At 39.4% G+C, this 23,672-nt stretch overlaps 1 protein-coding gene across 6 annotated transcripts in view; it reads right to left on the reverse strand.

The window, feature by feature from the left end:
• LAMA2 (laminin subunit alpha 2) overlaps positions 1-20,003 on the reverse strand; it is a 390,777-nt gene extending 370,774 nt beyond the window's left edge. For 3 of the 6 annotated variants that reach the window (XM_035321576.1, XM_035321577.1, XM_035321575.1), the window contains exon 1: positions 19,850-20,003. In XM_035321576.1, coding sequence (XP_035177467.1) covers positions 19,850-19,937 — 88 coding nt within the window. In that variant the 5' untranslated portion in view covers positions 19,938-20,003. The remainder of the gene's footprint in view (positions 1-19,849) is intronic. The other 3 variants (XM_035321580.1, XM_035321579.1, XM_035321578.1) reach the window with 1 other exon arrangement.
• Between the last annotated feature and the right edge of the window lie 3,669 nt (positions 20,004-23,672).

Genomic DNA, 23,672 nt, shown 5'->3' on the forward strand with positions numbered 1-23,672 from the left:
AGGGAGGGAAAGAAGTTAATGTCATAGAAAGACAGAGAAGGAAAGATAAGGGAGGATAATCTTAGTCCTTACAAACAGGAGTAGGAATGTTCCTGGGAAATTGTTACCTTTGAAGGACTCAGGACTTTGAAGAATAAAATATCTGGTCTAATGAACTCTCTGGGTTTAAAGTAAGATGTAGGATCTCCCATACCTTATCTTTGAATACATACTATAGAAATATAATTTCAGATTAATTTCTGATAGTAGAAGAGGTAAGAAAAGCACCATGAGGTAAAAACAAACAAACAAACAAACAAAAAAAAAAAATATAAAAAGATTCAATCAGCATTTCATTTTCATGTTTTCATTTAATAAAATAAGTTGCAGGGCCAAAATCTACATAGCTCTTTAGAAATTAAAACACAAATCAAAGGACTAAAGATAAAATTATTTTGACTTTGTGATTTCCAATGCAAGCACCACACACAGATATACAGACCATCTTCACCTGTTTTTTCTTACATGGCAAACACCAAAACAGCATTAGTGGAGCTGTGCCCAGAGGTTTTGAAGACCATTACTGCTTCATCTAAGTCTGATGCTTTCTTTGCTGCAAAAGAAAACCACACCTGCTTCAAAATTCTGAGTCTAACTAAATTCCTGTGTTATGTATTATAAGGATTCCCCCATTCAGGAAAAGAGTCCATACCAGGAAATTGGGTCCAGAAAGTCAGTTTCAAGATTTCCCAAATCTAAACTCTTTGGAGTACAAATAGTAAGTCAAGTGTCCAGAACTGCTCATTGTGCCCATTAGTATCTGGGTTTTAAAATAATATAAAAAAATAAAATAAAATAATCACCTCTTTACTTTGTTTTTCATCCAATTAAAAAGGATTAAATTCTAATAAAAGGTTTTTTTAAAAAAAAAAACACAAGTATCTGGAGTTCATCCAACATTGATGACATTACTCAGAAATGTTCATTGAAACCTATGCTCATCAGATATCTTTATATATGTTCCACGTGCCACAGAGATTTTAAGGAAAAGCTTTACAAAACCTGCCTTCCCCAGTTCTCAAGGCCTTTCCTTAAAACTGCACACCAAAAAATTTACTGTGCTGAAAGGGCATTAAATGTGCTAGTCCGTTGACTATATGTTCTGAGAAAAACCTCCATAGCAGTCATAACCATTGCATGGAGGTCGTATGCACTGATGTCTAAGTCATGCATAATTGCAATTTTCAAAAGGACGAGCAGACTTTCCAGTAACAGTTGTTTTTCTAGTCTTATGCTATTAAGGCAAAGTATCTTCTGTTGTCTCAGCTCTAGAAAGAAAGTACAAGGAAATCTCAAAGGAAAGCACATGCATTTTCTTTTGTTTGTTGAAGTTCAGTGGCAAGATAGCCAAGTTCCTTTCAAATAAATCTACTCAGATCTGGTGGGGTAGTGAGCATGAACCACACCTATTCTCTGAAGGTAATGGAAACCACAGCTGCTCCTTTCAGAACAAGAACCAGGTTTTGTCATGCTACACAGATGCAATCTTTTTTTGTCTTTCTGTATGCAACATTTCCATTTTACAACATAAAATCATGCTTCCAAAAATTCTGATCATATCCTGTGCCCCTGGAGATTTGAGAAAATAATTGTACCTTTTCCCACTTTTCCCCAGAAGACTTCATGACATATGTGGTAACTTACCCCTTGCTATAAATCACAATGTCTTTAACAAGAACCTATGAGATCTAAAATTCCCTCATTTCCTCCTGCCAAAAAAGAAAAAAAAAAAAAAAAAAGGGAGATTTCCACTGGGAAGACGGGAAGAGGTGAAAAAATAAGAGAATATAAGAATAGAATAGCCACGAAAAGTTGTTTAATGTTCTATTAGACTTGGTTTATATCCAGGCTGGTTTGTTTAGTAATAATAACACAGAAAATCACAATGAATTAAGACATCGTCACCTTGGCACTAGGTACTCTGCCTTATAAATAAAAAAGCAGAACTCCAAATATGATTCTGATTTCTGGGGCTAATTTACTTTTCATAAATATAAAAATTAAAGTAGTCAGGAAAAAAATAATAGTCTTCCCAGAGCAAAGTTTGAAAATCATCTGCTTCTGCCTTCCTGAGTTCCCAGGCACATGGTTATCAGTGTTTCAAAGCTGCCACATTCTCATCCTTTCTTCCCTGATAGTATTTGTAATATTTTACAAATCTGAAATTTTTGTATGTGTATGCAGAAGTGTCTGCATAATCTAGATTAAATGAAATTACATTATTGGAGGATGAAAACTATCATTTGACACTGTTCCACCATGAGGAGAACGAGGTTTTCCTGCTCTTATCTCCCCTTGGGATTAAAAATAAAAGTCAACATCATACCTATTTCCTGAATTCAACTTCCATACATTTCAAAATGAGAATTATAAATATGCTTCCTCCTCCTTCCATAATAGCAATCTTTAACTAATATCACTGCACAATAACTACAGCTGCAAGCAATATTTTACGGATGTAATTTCTTTTCATAAACGCTGAGCTATACAGCAAATTAAAAACATCTCTATGTGAGTATAGTTTTGTAATAAACATCTCTATGTGAGTATAGTTTTGTAATAAAGTGGCTAGAGAAGGCATTGTTAGTTGGTTTCTATTCTGTTTTGCCACTGAAAACTTTATTTACATCGCTTTTTTATATAAACTTTCATTGTCTACATAAATATTAGGAAAATACAGAAAAAATATCTCCATCCAGTTGTACTAAAATATGCTAAAAAAAAAAAAAAAAAAAGATTTGAACTTAAATATATATCTTATATACACTAGTCACTAGTGGCCGTCCCCCAGGGCTCAGTACTGGGGCCAGTCCTCTTTAATATCTTAATATCTTTATCGATGATCTGGATGAGGGGATCGAGTGCACCCTTAGCAAGTTTGCAGACGACACCAAGTTAGGTGCGTGTGTCGATCTGCTCAAGGGTAGGAAGGCTCTGCAGGAGGATCTGGATAGGCTGGACCGATGGGCTGAGGCCAAAAGTATGAAGTTCAACAAGGCCAAGTGCCGGGTCCTGCACCTGGGGCACAACAACCCCAAACAGCGCTACAGGCTGGGACATGAGTGGTTGGAAAGCTGACTAGCAGAGAAGGACCGGGGAGTATTGGTTGACAGTCGGCTGAAGATGAGCCAGCAGTGTGCTCAGGCGGCCAAGAAGGCCAGCAGCATCCTGGCTTGTGTAAGAGGCAGTGTGGCCAGTAGGACTAGGGAAGTGATTGTCCCCCTGTACTCGGCTCTGGTGAAGCTGCACCTCGAGTACTGTGTTCAGTTTTGGGCCCCTCGCTACAAGAAGGACATGGAGGTGCTCGAGCGAGTCCAGAGAAGGGCTACAAAGCTGGTGAAGGGTCTGGAGAACAAGTCTTATGAGGAGCGGCTGAGGGAGCTGGGACTGTTGAGCCTGGAGAAGAGGAGGCTCAGGGGTGACCTTATTGTTCTCTATAGATACATTAAAGGAGGCTGTAGCGAGGTGAGTATTCTTCCACATGCCTGGTGACAGGATGAGGGGGAATGGGCTAAAGTTGTGCCAGGGGAGGTTTAGGTTGGATATTAGGAAGAACTTCTTCAAAGTGTTGTTAGGCATTGGAATGGGCTGCCCAGGGAAGTCACCATCCCTGGAGGTCTTTGAAAGACATTTAGATATTGAGCTTAGGGATATGGTTTAGTGAAGGAGTTGTTAGTGTTAGGTCAGAGGTTGGACTCGGTGATCTTGGAGGTCTCTTCCAACCTAGACAATTCTGTGATTCTGTGATTATATATATATCTTAGTTTCTTAGTTGTTTCAGTTCTGGTTATTTCAGCTTCAGTCTTAGCAATACTACAAGTAATGCTCATTTTCTAAGACTTCGTTTCAGAAATACATTGTTCAAACAAACTGAATAGCCTCAGTGCAGAAAATTTATCCAGATTTGTCTAAAAAGTTTTAAATGCATGATTTCCATCTATTAGGACACTGGCCCAAATTCCAAACTAGTGTAGAAGGACAGAGGGAGAGAGTAGGTATTTTTACTTTTCTACTGAACCTGTTCTCCTGTGAATTTTTGAATATTCAGTTGGTCCAGAGAGAGCAAAAGGAAGCGTGGCTTTTCAGCCATGGAGAGTAACCTAGTCCAGTTTTTCAGCATAAGAGGTATATTGAGAAGTATATTAAACAACAATATTCTCACTTATGTACTTTCCTTGTCCTTCTATCTACACAGTACAGGTCTCAATTACTAAATACATAATCCTCCTTTCACTTGTATTAATTCTTTCAACATCACCTGCCCTTTTTTTTTTTTCCTAAGAGTACCAGGGCATCAAATGAGAAAGTGGAATACTTAAACTGGGAGAAGTTAATCTCTCTCTCTAGATAAGAGCAAGTCTCCTTCAGAAGCCAAATCAGAGAGTACCTCATACTCCTACTCTGAAAGAGTATGAAAGAAAGTAACTATATTAACATCTGATAGAAAGAGTATCGCCCTGATCAAACTACAATCATAATGTTAGCTGATATAGATACTTCCCCCAACAATTTATGTCTCAATGGCTTGAGTTTCTGTACTAGTTGGTTTTTTTTTTTTTTTTTTTTTTTTTTTTTTCCTCCTGGTTATGCTTCTGAAATAGCTTATCAAGCTAACAAAGAAATAAAATGTTAAGATAGCATAAGAGAGAGCATCATTCCTCTCAAAATTTTCTTGATCCTTTAAAAAATGTGACCATCTTGTAAGTAAGATAGGAGACTATTGTGTAACTCTCTATATTTTAGAGCTGAAAGGCACCAAACTCTCTTGTAGTTTAATACCGTAATGTTGGTTTTGGAATTCACACTGTAGCCCTCTGATGGAAGATTGCCCAGGCAAAATAAATAAATAAATAAATAAACAAATGGATGGGAAGGGACCAGACCTTGACATTTTTATTCACAAATTCTATTCAGGACTCAGAAAAGGAGACAGCATAATAAATTATTTTATTTGTGCATACCAAATTTTGCTGTTGGAGTTTAATTTTACAGACAATGTAATCTGTTGTAAATCATTCCAACAAAATGAGAAAAAAATAAATGTGTATTTTGAGGAGGTCAAATCACAGTAATTTCATCACCATGGTGGAAAGTTTTACTTCCACTGAAGAAATGTGAAAATGGTTTGTTACCCTGAAGATGATGCTTTGAATAAAAGTATTTCTGCACTTAAATGTAGCATAAAATACTATTTATTTATGATATTATTTAACTTCATTTGAACTAAACACTCATGGAGGTTACAATTGCTTATCTTGTAGAAACAAGACTGCAATAATGTTCTTCCTTTTCTGATAGGAAACAGTTAATCACACATTACAGCACAAATATAGATAACAAAGAGCATCCATTTATAACAGAGGTTGATTTTGGACCCAGGCTTGTTTTATCTGGCATATCAGCAATACTACAGGAAACCATGCAGAATTAGAATGCATAATGTTGAAAGATTCACATTATCAGATTTCCCATGCTGCATGCTGTTGCTCTGGGTAGCATCTTGAGACTGGTAACAAAATCCAGATGCAAATCTAGGACATTATTTTTTAACCTTTATTTAAATGTATAACTTCCTGCTTATGTTGTTCAAATACCAAGTTTGCAGTAGTTCATTAGCAAAAACAAAAAGATGTATTTTGATCTGATTTAGAAGGTCACTAAGCTTCTACATCCTTCATATATTACTTGTCCTTCTAGGGGCTGACTCTGCAAAAACAAATCGTTCAGCTAATAACAATAAGTGGAGGTTTTTCAAAAATCCCATACTGAGCATGTAAGCATTTGTAAAATAAAAATACTGAAAGTGTAGCAGGTTAAATAAAGGACAGTATCTCCAACAATTTGCAGAGCATTTACTACATACAGTTTCACCCTCCTCTCCACACCACTGAGGATGACCTTAATACAAATAACAATTTTAAAAACACATACTTGTCATGTTTATGTTTTCGAAGTCAACTGATACATATGGAGGGCTAATCACTCACATTCACAAAGACTGCAATAACAGTATCTTTGAAATATACATCTGTCTACAGAGTATTTCCAATTAACTGAAAACACATTGATGAATTATACGTTGATGAATTAATCCATTAACTGATCTAAATACCTAGGTAAAAAATGTATAGTTTCAAAGTGAGTATGATTCAAGCAGATCATTCACAGATTTCAAAGAGAACAAACAATGCTGTATCACACATTTCAAATAATTTAACTATAGACCATCCAGAGAGCACTTATCTTCAGAAATATTGCTATTTTTAAAAAGTATATTGCGGAGAAGAGCACTCCTTCCTTTGGAAAAAAAGTAAAGACCATCCCTTTTTCTGGGGAAGAAGGAAGTCGGTTCACAACCCAACAACACTGCTCCAAGAGACAGCACTGCTGTTGCTGGGCCTATTGAAATAAGCCCCTTGAGTCTTTTTTCTCAGGCTCAAGACTGAGCGACAAGCAAACTATTCCAAGGTGTGTGCACCGCATCTTTTCCCTTCAGTAAGCTTCCAAACCCACAAATAAGTTAGTATGTGAGCATAAGTATTGAACCTACTAGATTTAATAATGTTAATAGAATTACAAAATTAATTATGCATTCCATTATAGACCCATTATATCAAAAGCATGATGCACTTACCTAAATATCAGAGCACAAGTTTCATCTATAAATTAGGAAAGAAAGCTTAACTTCCAAATACACTTCTACTCTAGACAGGTATTTCTGTTAATGAAAGCTGTGCAGAGACATTCCACAGAGAAAGGGGATGCAAGAGTAACAACAATACTGGAACACGATAGGCTTCTTGTAAGGGTGGGAAACATTCCCCGTCTCTAATCAAGAATGTTCTTTAAAATACTACTTAAAACAGCAAAGTATGGCAGAATCACTACAATCTCCCTACCTGTTTCTGCTTAGAGTCCATCAGCCTATTTTGCCACAACTAGGCCATGTCTAGCAGCCAATCTGTCTGCTTTAAACTACCTGGTCTGTAGCTCACGTATATCCATAGTCTAACATTAAAATTAATGATTATCTCAAAACTGTTCCCAAAGTCTGAGAGTCCTAGAAAATTACTTCAGTTGGAATTTTAATGCAGCTTAGTAATATACAGTAATTCTAAACATTATCTATGTTGTATTATGTATGTTGGCAGAGGAACATATATTGTGATGAAACCAAAATCCTCCACCATATGGTACAGCACACTGGGGACAAAAATTGAGATAAGAAAATAGAGAAAAAAATTAGTAAGATACAACATCCACTAACAACAACCAGTTAAAAACTTCAGTTTGTTTTAGAATAAAAGCTGCAAAGATATTCAAGAAGAAAAAAAAAATGTGTTTGCTTAAAAAAAAAAAAGACGAAGACGAAGAAGAAGAAGAAGAAGAAGAAGATTCTTTAAAACAAATACATTCATTTTCGTTCATGCTAATTATATTCCCTAGTGGAAACTAACACTGAGAAGCATAATATTTTTAAATCTGTTTACTCTTACACATTAAATCCAGCTTAAAATCAAAAATAAGTTGCCACACAATAAGCTTTGTTATTAAAATTGGAACAAAATACTCACAGAAAAACAACAACAACAACAACAACAACAACAAACCTTTGAGCTTATTTCTTAAGTCACTATTCATAAAGGCTGAATTCATTACTAAAGTTTTATTGCACTGGTAAAAATTACAAGAAATATACATAAAAAAATAAATGCCTGTTTGAAACCACCATTGATCAAGTGCTTCATAAAACACACATATACTCAAAAGCAGATGTGTAGGAGTGATGAACATTCATGAAAGACAAGAGTGGGATTCTGGAAATATCATCTGATTCTCAAAGATTCAGAAGAGCTGTTTCTTCTACCCAGCAGATACAGTGAAAAGATTTCAGCTTGGACACAGAAACATTTAATTCCTAGCAAAGATCACTATGGATCTGTGTGTGTCCTTTTAAAGAGCCTCCCCTCTCATGCCATTTTGACACTAAGTTTATCCTAAAATCTAATTCTTTGCTAACTTTTTAGGTACACTTATGAAGTCAAGGGAGCTGACACAAAGATAGAAACAAAGTCTCGTTTAAACAGGAAAGAACATTTCTTAATCACTCTCCCTTGGGACTCAGTCACTAGTTTTCAACTACAGCAAATGCTTCAGCTTAGCTATTCATTCTGACAGCTCTGGGACCCTCTGGCTCCTCTTGTTCTTCCAGTCATAATAGAAATAAATGGCTTACACACACATATGTTCAGCAGAACATTAAGACAGAACAAAATGTTGTGTACTGGCTTGTATGCTCCTTTCATACAGACCAGGAATTAAATTCTTGCCTTGAGGAAGGCAGTGAGAATTTTGCTGTAACTTCAAACAAACCTAACTTTCTCACTAAGCTGAGTACACATCACATGGTATCAAGAATTTTTACTCAGATATTTCAACTAACAGCCATAAATGCAAAGCAGGTAGTGAATGAGGGAAAATTATTTCCTTGGACTCGCTGTGGTTTTGGTCTAGCATGGAATACATAAATTCTGTTTCATTTCTAGAAAACAATTGTCCAGGCTTTATCATACTGTAGACAGGTACTACATTTTTACACTAAATCTAGAAATGATTTAAAGGTCTGCTCTGTAGAATATAATGACTTCTTAACATGACAATAATTACTCAAATTTATGAAGCAGATTGAGCAATTTCATCTTATTCTAGATGGTCTTAATGGTGACTCATTTTCATACTTTTTTTTTTTTTTTTTTTTTTTACAGAGGTACTTATATCAATCAACGGAGATTAATTCATCAGTGGGACATCATCAGTCCTAATTTGTGGGACAAGAAGAGTCTAAAACAGTGACCTACACACTCCATATTCAAAGGCACGACCTGAGCAGTATAAATGCTCAAATCACATTTGACACTGGGGGTATGCCAAGTAATCATAGGCATATGCTACTCAGGCCATTCAGCTTCTTTTCCACACAGCTGATGACCTGAGGAACCATTACGGAGAAGAAAACTGCCTGTTTTCTTAACAGCAATATATAAACACAAATACAAACTGGTAATAACTGATGGAGAGGGGTAATAGGTAATGTCCACATTATGCGTGTCACAGTAGCAGTTTTCTTTCATTTACCAGTAAGCTAAGGCAACTACTGATGTCAAAACCATTTCAGCCTCACTTTTCCTAACTTACTGGAAGTGTTTGTGCAGTAGAATTTTCTGTGCTGTGATTTTTTACATTTCCAGACAAAAGTCTTATGAAAATATTTAGAACTAAAATGAAGGGAAAGTGAGACAAATGAGAATTTATTCCATGAAAAATGAGCCACTGGTTTGTTTCACAGATGCACAGAACTGAAGTGGGAGATAAAAAGCAGTCTCTACATTGGAGCTTCATCACCTTTGAAGAAGACTGCCTACAAATTATCCCATCTCACACAGAGATGAAAAGATTCTCCTGGAAAGTGATGGTATATAAATGATCTTCTGTAGAACTGGAATCCCTGAGTACTCATAGCAGCTAACAATTACATAAAGCAGAGTATTTATTAATTACTGGATCTTTAATAGCTGAGCCATAAGAAACTGGCTGCATCCTCTTTACCTGCATATTGCAACTTCTTACTTTAATTGAAGGGAACAGGTTCTGCAGACCACAACTAATATTATAACGAGTTACTGAACAGCTTCCATTATCACCATTGTTCATCTCTATCAGTTCAATTTAGTATTAATTCCATCCCATCCAGGCATATACCTCATCAAAACCTTTAAAAAGCTGTCCTTCAGTCTTAGAATATCCCAAATTGGAAGGGACCCACAAGGATCATCCAGTCCAACTCCTGGCTCCACACAGATCTACCCCAAAATTCAGACCATGTGACTAAGTGCACCATCCAAACACTTCTTAAACTCCGACAGGCTTGGTGCCATGACTACTTCCCTAGGAAGTCTGTTCCAGTGCGCGTCAGCCTTCTCAGTGAAGAACCTCTTCCTGATATCCAGCCTGAACCTCCCCTGTTGCAGCTTGACACCATTCCCGTGGGTCCTAACACCATTCCCAAAGTTCTTCTACCTATGTGAGCAATACGCTAACTTTAGTCTAAACTAAAATAAATAAATAAATAAATAAAAATAAAAATTATCATAATAGGCTTGAACAAGGTCCATCTAGCCTAGTATCCTCTCTGTTGCTAGCGTTCACTGCCCAAGGAAAAGCAGGAACAGATGTACACAGCAATAATTCCCTGCCATATATGCAGGCTGTCTTCAAGAAGAGAAGTCAGGGTCAGTGTATGCTTAGGTGCCACTTCATCAGAAGCATCTTAATTTTTGTATTTTGGGAAACAGTACAGGCTGACCCAACTGGCTGGAAAACAACTTTGCAGATAAGGCCCCAGTGGCTAACAAATGGAGCAAGAGTCAGCAATGCATCCTCATAGCAAAGTAGGCCAGCAGCATTCTGGCCAGCATTAGGAGGAGCGGTACCAGCAGGAACTCTGCTAAGCACTGGTGAGAGCACCTCTGGAGTACTGTGCCCAAGTACACAAATGCTGAGTACATGGTAGGGACATTTTGGAGCCAGTCCTGCAAAGGATCCTAAAGATTATTGGCCTGGAGCATTTGTCCTGAAATTTAAGACTGAGAAAGCTGGAACTGCTTAGCCTTGATAAGTGTCTCACTGATTCCAATCAACATTATATTTGTGTCAATATTGTTCTCTCATAACCTTCTTAGCCTCCAGATCATAAGGAGAGAAAAACCCAAGAGGGTCTGGGAGCAGAATGAAAGGAAAGGAGCAAGAACATCTCAGCCCATGCAGGGCCTGTTTTCATTCCACTGCCCTCTCACCTTCTCAGCAAGCACCACTGTACAGCATTACCTCAGCTTCCTGGACATGTCCAGCAAGCACTGGTCAGTTTCAAGATGTTCTGCTACACACCCATCTCTATTTCCTTTTCCATTTTTGATCCTTTAATACACACTCACTTTCCCCCAATTCTGTTTATTGTTCCCCTGTTTCACTTGATTTCTCTACAACTTAAAATATACTCAGGGATATTCTCAAATGCTTTTTTGAAAGCCCAAGTATACATATTATAATGACAGCACAGCGCTTATTAGTATGTCTAACACAAATCCTTTGAACACTTACCTATGTAATATACAATTTCTTTCTTAAAAAGCCAGTTTGACTCTCTCCATCACAACATATTTATCCATGTATTCACTAATTCTATTCTTTCTTGTGTCTATGAATGTGTTCAGTTCTAGAATTATAGCTACATGATCACCGTTTGAGGCCTTTTTTAACTATTAGAACCATATTTGCCAGCTTCCATTTTCCCACTAAGGAGGCTGATTTCAACAATAGGTTGAAATATAATGTCATTACTCTAGCAGCATTTTCACACCAAGTTCTTTACATCTTTTCATAAATGCCAAATTCCCCTAGAGCTACTGAACTGATATCAGCTACTAAAGTCAGCCTTAACCAAGCTGACTCTATACCTAAGCTGACTCCACAACCACATTCATGTGAACAACAAATTCTATACTCAGAGTTTACACCTCAATTAATCAGCACTCCTGTCCCGTATCTGCATAGATCAAAAACCTTTTGGCATTAATAATCTGTGTCCTTTATAAAGCTAATCACAATCAGAAGTTACATGACATCTTTCATTAGTTTGCTCATCACCACTATTTTTCTCCTGAACTACTTTTTACAGCACCATAACAACTGCTGAATTTATGGTGCTTCTATTTTAATCCTAAAGAACCTGGAATACAATGAGAAGGCTTAATACCAGGAAAGTTTAATTTCTAAAGTAGAAAACCTGGTCAGTTAGCAGTCATCTCACAGAATATCTAGCTATTTTTATTTTCATTCTTACAGAGAGACATAAATAGTCTTCTCTCTCCAAACTTTTCCCCTCAAAAAGATCCTCATTTCTCAAACAATGTTTTTAAGACAAGCACTTATATATCAGGTGCATATATATCAGCAAGATATGTGTTCAAATTAAAAGCCAAAAATGACTCTTGAAAGAAAAGGCCACCCTCTCTTCTAAAACAGATTTGGTATAGGTAATGAAAAGCATGGAAAGACTGTGAAAAGAACTATACCTGCAGTTTTACTGTCTATCAAAGATAACATATTAATCAAGCACTGATCTCCCTCTTATTAGTGGCATACCTCTAATTTTGCTATTTTGAGTTATATTACTGGACTTAATCAAGATGAAAGACAACAGGTGGAGATAAAAACCAGTGAAACACTTGAATAAGAACCTGTCAACACCTCTGAACCCCTGAAGCTTTAAATAGATATGTTAGGAAAAACAGGTATTTTAAATAGAAGCAAAGTACTGTACAAATAGCCACAGATGTGTTAGTAACATGAAGAACCACTACATTAGAACACAGCTGCATCCATTGATCCCTTTAGATATTATCATCTAAGAAGGACAACAGGAAGAGAAACAAGGAAAGCAACAACACTGGCCAAAGGATAAGGTTATCTTCCATGAACAGACAGATGACTCTATAACAACTTCAGTTCCACTTTTTTCTTCCGAGATAGCATCCAATTTCCTCAGGAAGTGACTCAAGCTCTTGATTATTATTATTATTGCTTTTTCACCACTTTTCTATACAACAAAAATTTTCACCAATGAAACTATGAGCTTCAAAGTCACTTTTAAATAACTCTTACCAAGGCAGCAAGCAGGCTCAGTGCATTTTCTCCTCTAGTTAACTATAAGCTACAAGATAGTACAAGCATTGAACTTTTAATTTTTCTGGCAAATGACCACCTTATTCTCCACGTCAAAGCTGCAGCTGGGGGAGGAAACTGCAGCTGCATGCATAATCAATGATTATAGGGTATGCATATAAAAGCTTCCCACCTACTCTGAATTTAGAAAATATTTGCCATATTTACTATATAACCATATCAAAACTGACAGGGAGGGAGAAGCTGATCCAACTTACACAGCCCCTAAGCCCACATAACACACAGCCTTAGTAAAATGCAATTCATTTTGAAGGCTATGCCCCGCTGTAGAAAGATGCTATGCTTAAAAGCAGAATTCAGTGTGCATATTACAAATATATTTTTTTCAAATAAATGAATGTGTATGTGCACACATTTGTGTTGTTTTTTTTTTTTTTCTTTACATGGTAAAGAAAACCTTTTTGTGTGAGGACTCATTCTTCTTTGAGAAGGAATGATTAATAGAAATCTTCATCCACTTATACCAATGTCAAGAGGCAATGAGCAACATATTCTGTTTTATGCCATGGACTGTACATAGGAAATCTTTTATTCACTATTGGTGTATTTTTGACACACTGCAATCATCTTTTTGTTGCCACTACAAAAAATGTATGCATAATTCATACAACTAAATCAGATGTGCAACTGAATCACACCCAGATCACCAGCTCTGAGATTTGCACGAATACATGTTCTGGTGTTTTCCAAAATCAAATTCAAAAGCCCTTTATGTTTTATTTGTTACTTCACATTCTTTACCAAGCATTGATTTCTTCCTATTTTGTAGAGCTCTCTGGCTTTCAGAGGAATCCAGATTACTTGTATTCCCTAATACTGTAGTCAGGTTTAGAAAATGCACAAAACAGTTATCACTGCAACCTCAGTATTTTATTAGATGTATTTAGAAGCACAGTGATATGAATAAATAATGCTATTCATTCATTTCTTCTCCCAGCCTAGAAGTTACTCAACAACAATTGTATAGTAGTGCAGGATATGCTCCAGAGAAGTTAATGTATGATGCATTTCCCTATAATAGAAATTATCCAGGTACTTCTGTGCAACAGGAAGGCAGACCATTGAGCAGCTGCTGTGTTCTGCATCTTCCAGCAAAACCTAAAGACAGCCCAAGTGAAAGTGTCATCTAAAATTCTAATTCAGGGTTCATCTGAGGACCTGGTGTATCTGTAGAAAAGCAAATAAATCCTCTATCACCTCTCACTCTCATCAGAAATATGCAGAAAAGCAGTGGTTTTGATTTCTTTTTCTTGCACCTCTCAGTTCAACTACCAACCACCAGCTTTGCTTCCTTCTCCCATAGCAGTGGGAAAAATACAATATGATTGGAACTATTCTCTTAACTCTCCTGATGAAGAATTCTTCTTTTTCTTTCTAACTGACCTCAAACACTGCCCCCATTCATTGAGATAAGTGAAGTATGACAAGATATACCCATTTGCCATAAAAACTGATAGATAGCTATAAAAATATTTTTTAAAAAACACACTTTGTTCACTATTTGGTAATTTTCTTTTTTATTACACCTTAAATCCATGAATTATGACAGAAATAGAAGCACATGTCGGCTGGGACAGAACAAGGCGTTGTAACGGTATTTGGATAATCCAGTCTGCGGGAATGTTCATCTTCTTCCTGAGGTTTCACAAGAGTTCCCTGGCATAATACTGCTACAGCTGCTTTAGAGTCTAATGTTATTACAAGGTCTGATTCAAAGATAATGTCTGCTAGAGGAATCTGGCAGGGAGCACAGCCTTAGGAAAATCCTTGTGATGCTACGGTGTAACTAATAGAGACCAAACTGCTGAAAAAAATAGGGGCAGTAACAACTGTTTGTTTTGTTTTGTTTCTTTTTTCCACAATCCTGAGAGATTTTAGTTATTCCTCAGGACAAAAATCACAATAATTCAAGTTATTTTTCTGTAAATCCTATCATTTTTCTAATCAAAATAAATCCTAAAACTAAAAAAAAAAAAAAAAAAAAGAAAAAAAAAAGAAAGGTCTAATCTCTACCTTATCCATGGTACACAAGTCAATGGTCCAAACATCATTGCCGTTTTCCTCATTTTGTCTCTCATCTATACTTTTGGATTAAGGACAATATTAAAACTGCAGTAAACTGCAGTAAAGATGGAACCAGAAACTGGCCATCAACTGCAGTAGCTGGTACAAGAAAGTAACATGTAGTCATCAGCAGGAACCCACTCATGAACTAGTTTTGCTGGCAGGCATCAAAGAAATCCCTTTCTTATTTCAAAGACATGGATGGATTCAGTATAAAGTTCAGCAAATATTTTAGTCTGTATTTTACATCTGCAAGCAAGATGTTGCCCATATTATTGTTAGTGTGGGACATAAGAACTCTCAGATATTGTTGACAGAGCTCTCATTCAGAAAAAAAAATAAAAAATCCAATAACTAGGGTCTTATTGTCTAAGAAGAAAGTGGGGAAAGAAAAGGAGATAATCAGTTTCACATTTGTATGTATTTGCATCCTATTACCGTTCCTGACCTACAAATATAATGAGTCTAGACTTCAGGAAAGACAGACAAACCAAAAGAAAAAAAAAAAAAAATCCCTACACCAGGGATTTCATTGCGGCCTCTTACTCCAAAATACAATAATCTCCAAAAACTGTCAGTCCAAGTAGCTGGAAAAGAAAGTAGAACATGTGTGGGTGAATTTTTTCCTCCAGCCTGAATTAATTAAAAATGATCGTTCGCTGTATTATTTTAAAGGGGATTTTTTGAACAGGTTAAAGAAACCACCATTCTGACCTTAGTACTTCAAGCCTAGTAAGAAAGATGCCTGCAAAAAAAAAAAAAAAAAAAGTTGTAAGAGGAAAAATGAATAATAAGGATTTTTAACATAAAGTACATATTATGGTTTTGTTTGTTGCCTGGAGAAATTCACAAATTCTTGTAGAAGACCTACCTCTGCCAGTTTCCCTGTGATTATTTCAGGTTAAAGCATGTTAACAAAATACACGCACAGAAATTTATGTTTCTAGTCAGAATGGACAGTTCTACCTGTTTCCAATACCTTAGTTGGAATTTTTATTACTGCGTTTTCCTTTCTCAAATTCTAAACCTGAACCCCATATTGATATACTCTGCTTTCACTTTCTCAACCAGTTATTAAATTGTAAGGACACAGTATGGAAAACAATTTCGAAGTAAAAAGTTTAAATCTTAATCACAGCATATATTTTAGGACAGCAGTGCACCAAGATTTGGGGCCAGTTAAGTCTTATTGACAAGGTGGCAGCCAGTACTCCTAGTGGAGTTTCTAAAATCAACCAACATCTATCTGGTATATGTGCATTAAATAAATAAATAAATAAATTTCCAGATCACCAAAAGTTTACAGGAAAAACATTTAGTAGCATATACATGGAATCATAGAGAATCATAGAATATCCTGAGTTGGAAGGGACCCATAAGGATCATCAAGTCCAACTCCTGGTACCGCACAGGTCTACCCAAAAGTTTAGACCATGTGACTGAGTGCACAGTCCAATCTCTTCTTGAATTCAGACAGGCTCGGTGAAGTGACTACTTCCCTGGGGAGCCTGTTCCAGTGCACCACCACCCTCTCAGTGAAGAACCTCCTCCTGACGTGGAGCCTAAACTTCCCCTGCCTCAGCTTAACCCCGTTCCCACGGGTCCTATCCCTGGTGTTTATGGAGAAAAGGTCTCCTGCCTCTCCACTCCCCCTCGCGAGGAAGTTGTAGAGCACGATGAGGTCTCCCCTCAGCCTCCTCTTCTCCAGGCTGAACAGGCCCAGCGACCTCAGCCGCTCCTCATAAGTCTTCCCCTCTAGGCCCTTCACCATCTTCATGCCCTCCTCTGGACACTCTCCAACAGTTTCAAGTCCTTTTTGGACTGTGGTGCCCAGAACCGCACACAGTACTCGAGGAGAGGCCACACCAGTGCAGAGTAGAGCAGGACAATCACTTCCCTCGACCGACTAGCAATGCCGTGCTTGATGCACCCCAGGATACGGTTGGCCCTCCTGGCTGCCAGGGCACACTGCTGGCTCATATTCAGCTTGCTGTCAACCACAACCCCCAGATCCCTCTCTGCGGGGCTGCTCTCCAGCATCTCGTCGCCCAGTCTGTACGTATAGCCAGGGTTGCCCCGTCCCAGGTGCAGGACCCGGCACTTGCTTTTGTTAAACTTCATGCGGTTGGTGATCGCCCAGCTCTCCAACCTGTCCAGATCTCTCTGCAAGGCCTTTCCACCCTCAACATAAAGTTCCACCAACATATAAAGTACTAAATTGGGCATACATATAATGTACTATATTGCTATTTTGAACTACACCCTGAAAACTCATTTATAAAATCTACACCTACAAGCAGCCTTAAAAATGCTGACTAATCAGCCACGATTCATTGCTTGGCACCAGTGATATTCTGCTAACATAATGTTGATGTTCACTTCTCATTTCCCTTTGAAGGGAGAAATTTCACATCTTACATTCGGATTTTTGAGATGTGAAGGAACACCTGCACTTCACATGCTATCTCTGTTGCTGTCAGCAGCTGAGACCACGGATCGAGTTACCCTGCAGTGTATGGGTTATTTAGCCCCAACCCTACCAGTCTCACCTTTCACAGATACATAGTTTGAGTTCTCTCCTAGGACAGTACTTTTAATTAAAGGGTGCATTCTTCAAGATCCAAAGCAGATTTGGTACTCCTTATTAAACTATTACTATTTTGTTTCTCTCACATTCCATGGGAAAGAGGATGAACCACGGTTTAAGTTTTAAAAGGAACATTATATAATGTTTTAATAAGTTTGTTGTAACTCTAAGTTACGCATACCTTCAAGAAACACTGTGACAGAATGCACATGCCCTCCTGGTTCTGATACTGCCATTTTATGAGAAATTCTACATGACTACTTAGTGTTCATACAAAAGAAGAACAACTAACATCTGTAGCTGAAACTAAAAATGGAAAATTAACTCCAGGTTTCTGACCACAATAAATCTCCGACCAACTTTAATAAAAAACAAAACAGAACAAAAAAGAAAACCCACCAGAATTACAGACTGTTCTCATGTTTGAGGTGCAAAATGTTCTGTTCTAAAAAACAACATGGGAATTCATTGTGATTTCTCAAACGCTGTTTTTCAGAGCATTGCAGCTCTGTTACATAATTTTCTCCACAGACATCTGACTTGTGCTAATAATTGTAGAGTAACACCATCCAGCGTTACGGATATTACCAAGTAACTGTAGACTGGAAAAACAAAAGCTGTAAGCCTAAAGGTATAAACCAAGGGTCTAGTAACACTCTTGTACGTTACATCTCCCCCAGGACTCAGTGAAGACACATTTTTCAAACTTTCTGCATTACAAAGGAGTTCAGTATGTCTTTGTCTGGGCAAGACAGTGGTATCTACATAGTGCTAGCACCTCCTAGCAGAGGAGATCTAACAGATCTTAGAAAGAAATTCACAAGACAGTAAATGTTTTAAAAAATTGACAGGCCAGAACTTGAATTCAACTGTGAGATTTAAAAAGTCCCATCATCGCAGTAATATTGCAATAAAAGTCCCAGAGTTCCTCACTAGATTACCAGAACTCAGTTATTACACCAGTGGTGCAGCAGATGAAAGCCCAAGACACCCACTTCTCACTTAAAAGGAAAGTAATGATCATATCCCTTCACTACAGGGGTTAAAACAACAAAAACAAAACCAAGCAACAAACAAACAAACAGAGTTTCATCAGAAAAGCATTTTCTCCAAAAGTGTGTGTATGTATGTGTGTGTATGTGAGAGAGAGAGAGAGAGAGGGAGAGAGAATATTAAAAGAAATGCCAAATCAGTATTTTTCTGTCTGGAAAACAAACAAACAAAAAAAAATTAGCCAGAAGGGGAAAAAATATGAAAAATGCATGAGTTACTATATCTTAAATGCTTTACTTTTAAAATTTCAGTCTTCAGTGTTTGGCAATAATTCATCATCCAACCAACCACAGCCTAAATCTGGGAGGGATTTTATCCCTGGGTTACTCTAGCATCTACAGATACTTGATTAAATGTCATTAGTATTAAATTAGTATCAAGATGTCAGGTTTTTCCCTTAAATTACACTGCATCGTATTTTTTAAATTAGAGAAGTAGAGTAAACCCTAAACTGACCAAAAATTCGTAGTCCAATGCGTTCAGCTTGCAGTATGGCATCAAGGGCAACTGGGAAGTAGCCGCTATTCCAACGACTTTAATCAGTTTTATTTTAACACACCCATCGTATCTCCTTACTGAATTCTATTTAGCAGGGCTAAAAATGTAAAGGGCAGCAAATGCAGGCAGTAGAAGGGATACTGCGAGCTGAAGAGCGTTTTAAGAGTTTCCCGGGAGAAGTGGTAAATTCGACGACATTCACTTCTCCCGTACCCTCTACACCTTTTTTGATCTTTCACAGAAAAATAACTAAAAAAGCAAGCACACAACAACAACAACAACAAAAAACTTAGCGTCAACACACCTAACCACTATGCAACAGGCGATGTTTGTGTATGTAAGAGGCTGACTGCTCACGCAGGATACAACGGACCCAGCTCCCACTCCACTCGTGGTTAGCTTTTAACACCTTTTGACACGCTCTGTGAGCACACCAAATCGCCGCCGGACCTAAAGGCAGCCCGAGCAACCCGCAGGTGTTTCACTCAGCACCGCCTGCCGAGCTTCCCCGAGGCGGGCACAGGGCGAGGAGGGCTAGGCACAGGGCGGCACCGCCGTGCCCGAGTGGCGCTTGGGGGGCGCCCAGTGCGGCCTCGCACCCCTCAGGCACCTGCTGCCCCGCCGCGGCCGTGAGGTGGCGAGGCCGAGCCCGCGGAGGGCTGCCCGCCTGCCCCGCCACCGGCAGCCCTCGGGCCCCGCGCCTCAGGAGCCCCGCGGGCTGGGGGCTGCTCGCCACACACCGCGCCCGCCTCACGACCCGCGGCCGGGGCTCCCGCTCTCTCTCGCCTCACTCCCCGCTCCCCGTACCTCTTTGCGGCGGCGGCGGCGGCGGCTGGCCTCGGCTGCCGAGCGCAGCGAGGAGCAGCAGCAGCAGCAGCAAACTTTGCCGCGCCATCGCTCCCGGGCAGCCCAGCTGTTGCCGCCTCGTCCCGCCGCGGGACAGCGAGCCGAGTGAGCCGCCGCCGCCCCGTAGAGGCAGGGAGCCCCCGCTGCCCCGGGCCGGGAGCAGGACACACCCCTGCTCCCCCCACCCCGCCCCGCCGCTCTCCGCCCCGCCGCGATGGGACGCGGCTCCGCGGCGGCCCCTTGCCCCGTCCTTCGGCGGTAGCTCCCGGCTCTGCGCGCCCCGGGGGCCCCGCGGCCCCTCCACAGCCATCGCCCGGAGCCGCGCTTCCGGGGGCGCTGAGACGCTGAGCGCGCGCGGAGCCGTTAAACCGCCGTTAACGGCCGCTCCCGCATTCACCCTCCTGTCACGGCCCTGAGGGAGCGGGAAACGACGCTCGTCAGTCCCGTCTGGGAACGGTGTCCCCAGTTCACGTTCTGGAAAACAGAACGTTTAGCAAGTTACCTAAAAGACAGGAAAATGCCTGTACGGTGAATATATATATATATATATATATATATATATATATTTAAATCGGAAAACTAGAACTGCAAATCAGCCAAATACATTTCCCCAGCTGTGTCTTGAAGTAGTATGGCAGTGGTGCCTTGAAGTAATATTGTCAATACTATACATATGACAGAAAATAAAATCCATAATAACGTGTAAAGGAAAATTTAATGTTGCGTTAAAATGCTGATCAAAATCTATTGTGTGGTTTTCTGAAAAAAAAAAAAAAAAAAAGATTTAAAAAAAAAGAAAAGTAAAGCAGATTCTGAAAAATTGAAGGAAGTGTACAGCAAGACTTGAAACCTGCATATAAGCATATTAAAGAAGTGCATGGTAGTGGTGTTTGGTAGAAAAAACTAGAACTCAGCTGAACTGCAGAAGGCACAAAAATAAGGCTGTTTCTGGCTTGCACAGTCACCCCTGCACCTTTACAGACCATCCAGCACAGCACTTCAAACTGAACATTCTCTGTGTTTCACAATTGTATGTATTTTCCAACAGAAGTACTTCAGTATGTATGCACACAAGTGCATCTTTACTTGCTGAAGTCATCATTAAATAACTGTATAAATATGTCTGGTGCCCAGAAAAAGACTTCTGAATTTATTATATTGTCTATTTCAGCTCCTAAACCACAGCCTTTTTTTCTGTTGGTGAATTTCTCTTGTTACTCCAAACCCAAATTCAAGGGAACACAGCATTTTGCGTACAATAGACTGTTGCATCCAGCAACACAGCCTGTTTGTTTCTTCCCGTCATCCCACACTGAGTAGACTTGTTCTTTCTCTTCACTGCAACAGCTTGCTTTTGAGGTTTCACCCCAAATAGCCTGGGTTCTGGTGCCTGCACTGTTGTTAAAGGACACCCATCACTTCCGCAGCAGTCTAGAAGCTGCTGTGCCTCCTCTCCCAAGAAAATGCAGCAACAATAATGCTCTTATATGGCTCAGCCATTTGTCACTCAGAAGCAAATGGAAAATACTCTGTTCTTCTAGCCAAGAGATGATGTAGTGACCTGCACTTCTTACAGAGAAACCCAAGTTCAAGATTCATCTTGATGGTTTTCATCTCAAAAACTATTTGCTTTGTTGTAGAAGTTTACAGTGAGACGTGAGGGACAGAAGGGGAGAGGGTTTTTATGGCACTATCCACGGTTTTCTCACTGCCTCTGTTTAGTCAATCAAGTGTTTCCATACCAGCGGTAACTGTCCTTAATCTCCCCTGGCTGCTTCTCCCTTTGTAATTTTCTTCAAACAAATACTTTGACTGTGAAGGGTTGTATACATATGTGAGAGAAATAAGCTATAAGTTACTTTATTAAAACCACTTCACCCCAACTATATGCCTGTAACTTGGAGAATTCAGTGCCAGTTTTATTGGTAGGGATTTGACCAAGTCTACACCAGTTTGACTCTAAAAGCGCATTTATCGATTGCATAGGACGGCTGAGGGTACTAGGCCAAACATGGTGGTAGCTGCTGTGTACCAGCCAGATTGGCATAAGTTGCGAAATCCCCAGCTGGAAAAATCCTTCCCACAGCTTCGAGGGCTGCAAACATGAGGGATGAGTTTGAGGCAATACTCCAGAAGCAGACTGTAGAAACTGCAAGTGAGACCTGAAGGTAGCATTGTCTTCTGCTTTATGTAAAGGTCTCCTCAGATCTTAGGTAGTAGACTCAGATATGGATTCATCACTTACAGGGGTTGCAATGGGTTATAGTTTTGTCTTTATGTTCAACTGCCACTCAGATCCTGTCACCCTTTTAATTCATATCCAGAGATGACTCAAATTCATTGTTGTCAGTGCAGCTTCTCAGGTTGCTGTTACACTTGAAAACAAAAGCTAGCACTTTTTCAGTGTCTGCCCCAGCATGTTTTCCTCTTTTTAAGTCTCTGCAAAATATCTCTATGACTCATGAACTATTAAGATCAACAGCAGATTGGTTGTAGAGGTCTCTACTTCCCAAAATATCAATATTACACCAATATTAAACCCAACATATGTTATTTACCTGACCTTTTCTTCAAATCGGCTCTGCCTGCTGTTGAGCCTGTGTGGTCTTTAATGTGAGTTGGTGTTGTAAGGATACACTGCCAGTTCAGCCGCACTGCTGTCATACCCTGGTACCTAATCACCACTCAGAGCCAGCACTGACACCTCTGTAACTGTACACCAGAGCCATAAACTTTGTTTGGGGACACAGAGAGGCAAGATATGCCAGGATAACCTCCTGGCTTATTAAATCAACTACCATTTTCACATCTGAACCACAGGAAATAACTGCGTACTGTGAAATGCCATGCTCTGTCAAGAAGCAGTGAGAAGGGACTGCTCCAAAAATGGAAACGAGTAAGAAGGTGATGACAACACTGAGGCAGGCAGGGTAGTGGTCTCTTCAGTGGGGCCTGGTCCCACAGTACACAAATAAAAGCAGAGCAGGTCTGTTGATGATAACTAGGATCAGCCAAGAGTCCAGATCTCTGGACTGGTTCAAAGTGAGGAGACAGATCTGAGGTCAAGCCAGGAAGCCAGCTCTGCAAATCGGGGTCTGTATCACTGAGGTGGAAAGGCAGAAAGAGTCCAGGCAGAGACCAGGGGCAAGGTTCTAAGTTTAAATGCAGCACCCATGCAAAGCAGGGGGGCACCAGCAAGCTTTCTCTGAGCTCTTCCTCACACTGTTATATGTGAGGAAGCTCTGTCACTATGGCTGAACACAAGGTCACATGCCTGCACTCTGAGCACAAGCAGCCAAATCCATAGAAGCAGGGAGAAGAGGCTGCAGGGCCTGCTGGTATGCCCAGCACCATGACAAGCTGGGCAAAATGGAGACTGATATGAATCTGCCAGCTCTAGCACTTGTTGAGGTGAGAACTGCTGGGCTGAAAGAAGGATGTCAGTCAAATCACGTAATGGTTTATCTGGGGACAAATGTCACTCAGTATCTTCGTGATCTTTGCACAAAAATGAGTTTTTTTAAAATGAGTTTTGCTGATAAATTAAGATTGGGCATGACCATAAATGTATACAATTTTTGTTCTTGATTACTGAAATAACATAAAATTAAAAGGTGCCAGTCCTAAATAATACAAGATCCAGGATCATGCACATAAAGACTAACAATAACCACTTCTTATGAGAATTAACAACAGAGAATCTAGCCAGGTGAAACTCCTGGGTGAACATTACTCACAAAGCATTTCTGAGTGACAAGAATGACAGATCTATGAAAGCTAGTGC

This window comes from Oxyura jamaicensis, chromosome 3 (genome assembly GCF_011077185.1).
Source record: "Oxyura jamaicensis isolate SHBP4307 breed ruddy duck chromosome 3, BPBGC_Ojam_1.0, whole genome shotgun sequence".
NCBI classification, from domain to species: Eukaryota; Metazoa; Chordata; class Aves; order Anseriformes; family Anatidae; genus Oxyura; species Oxyura jamaicensis.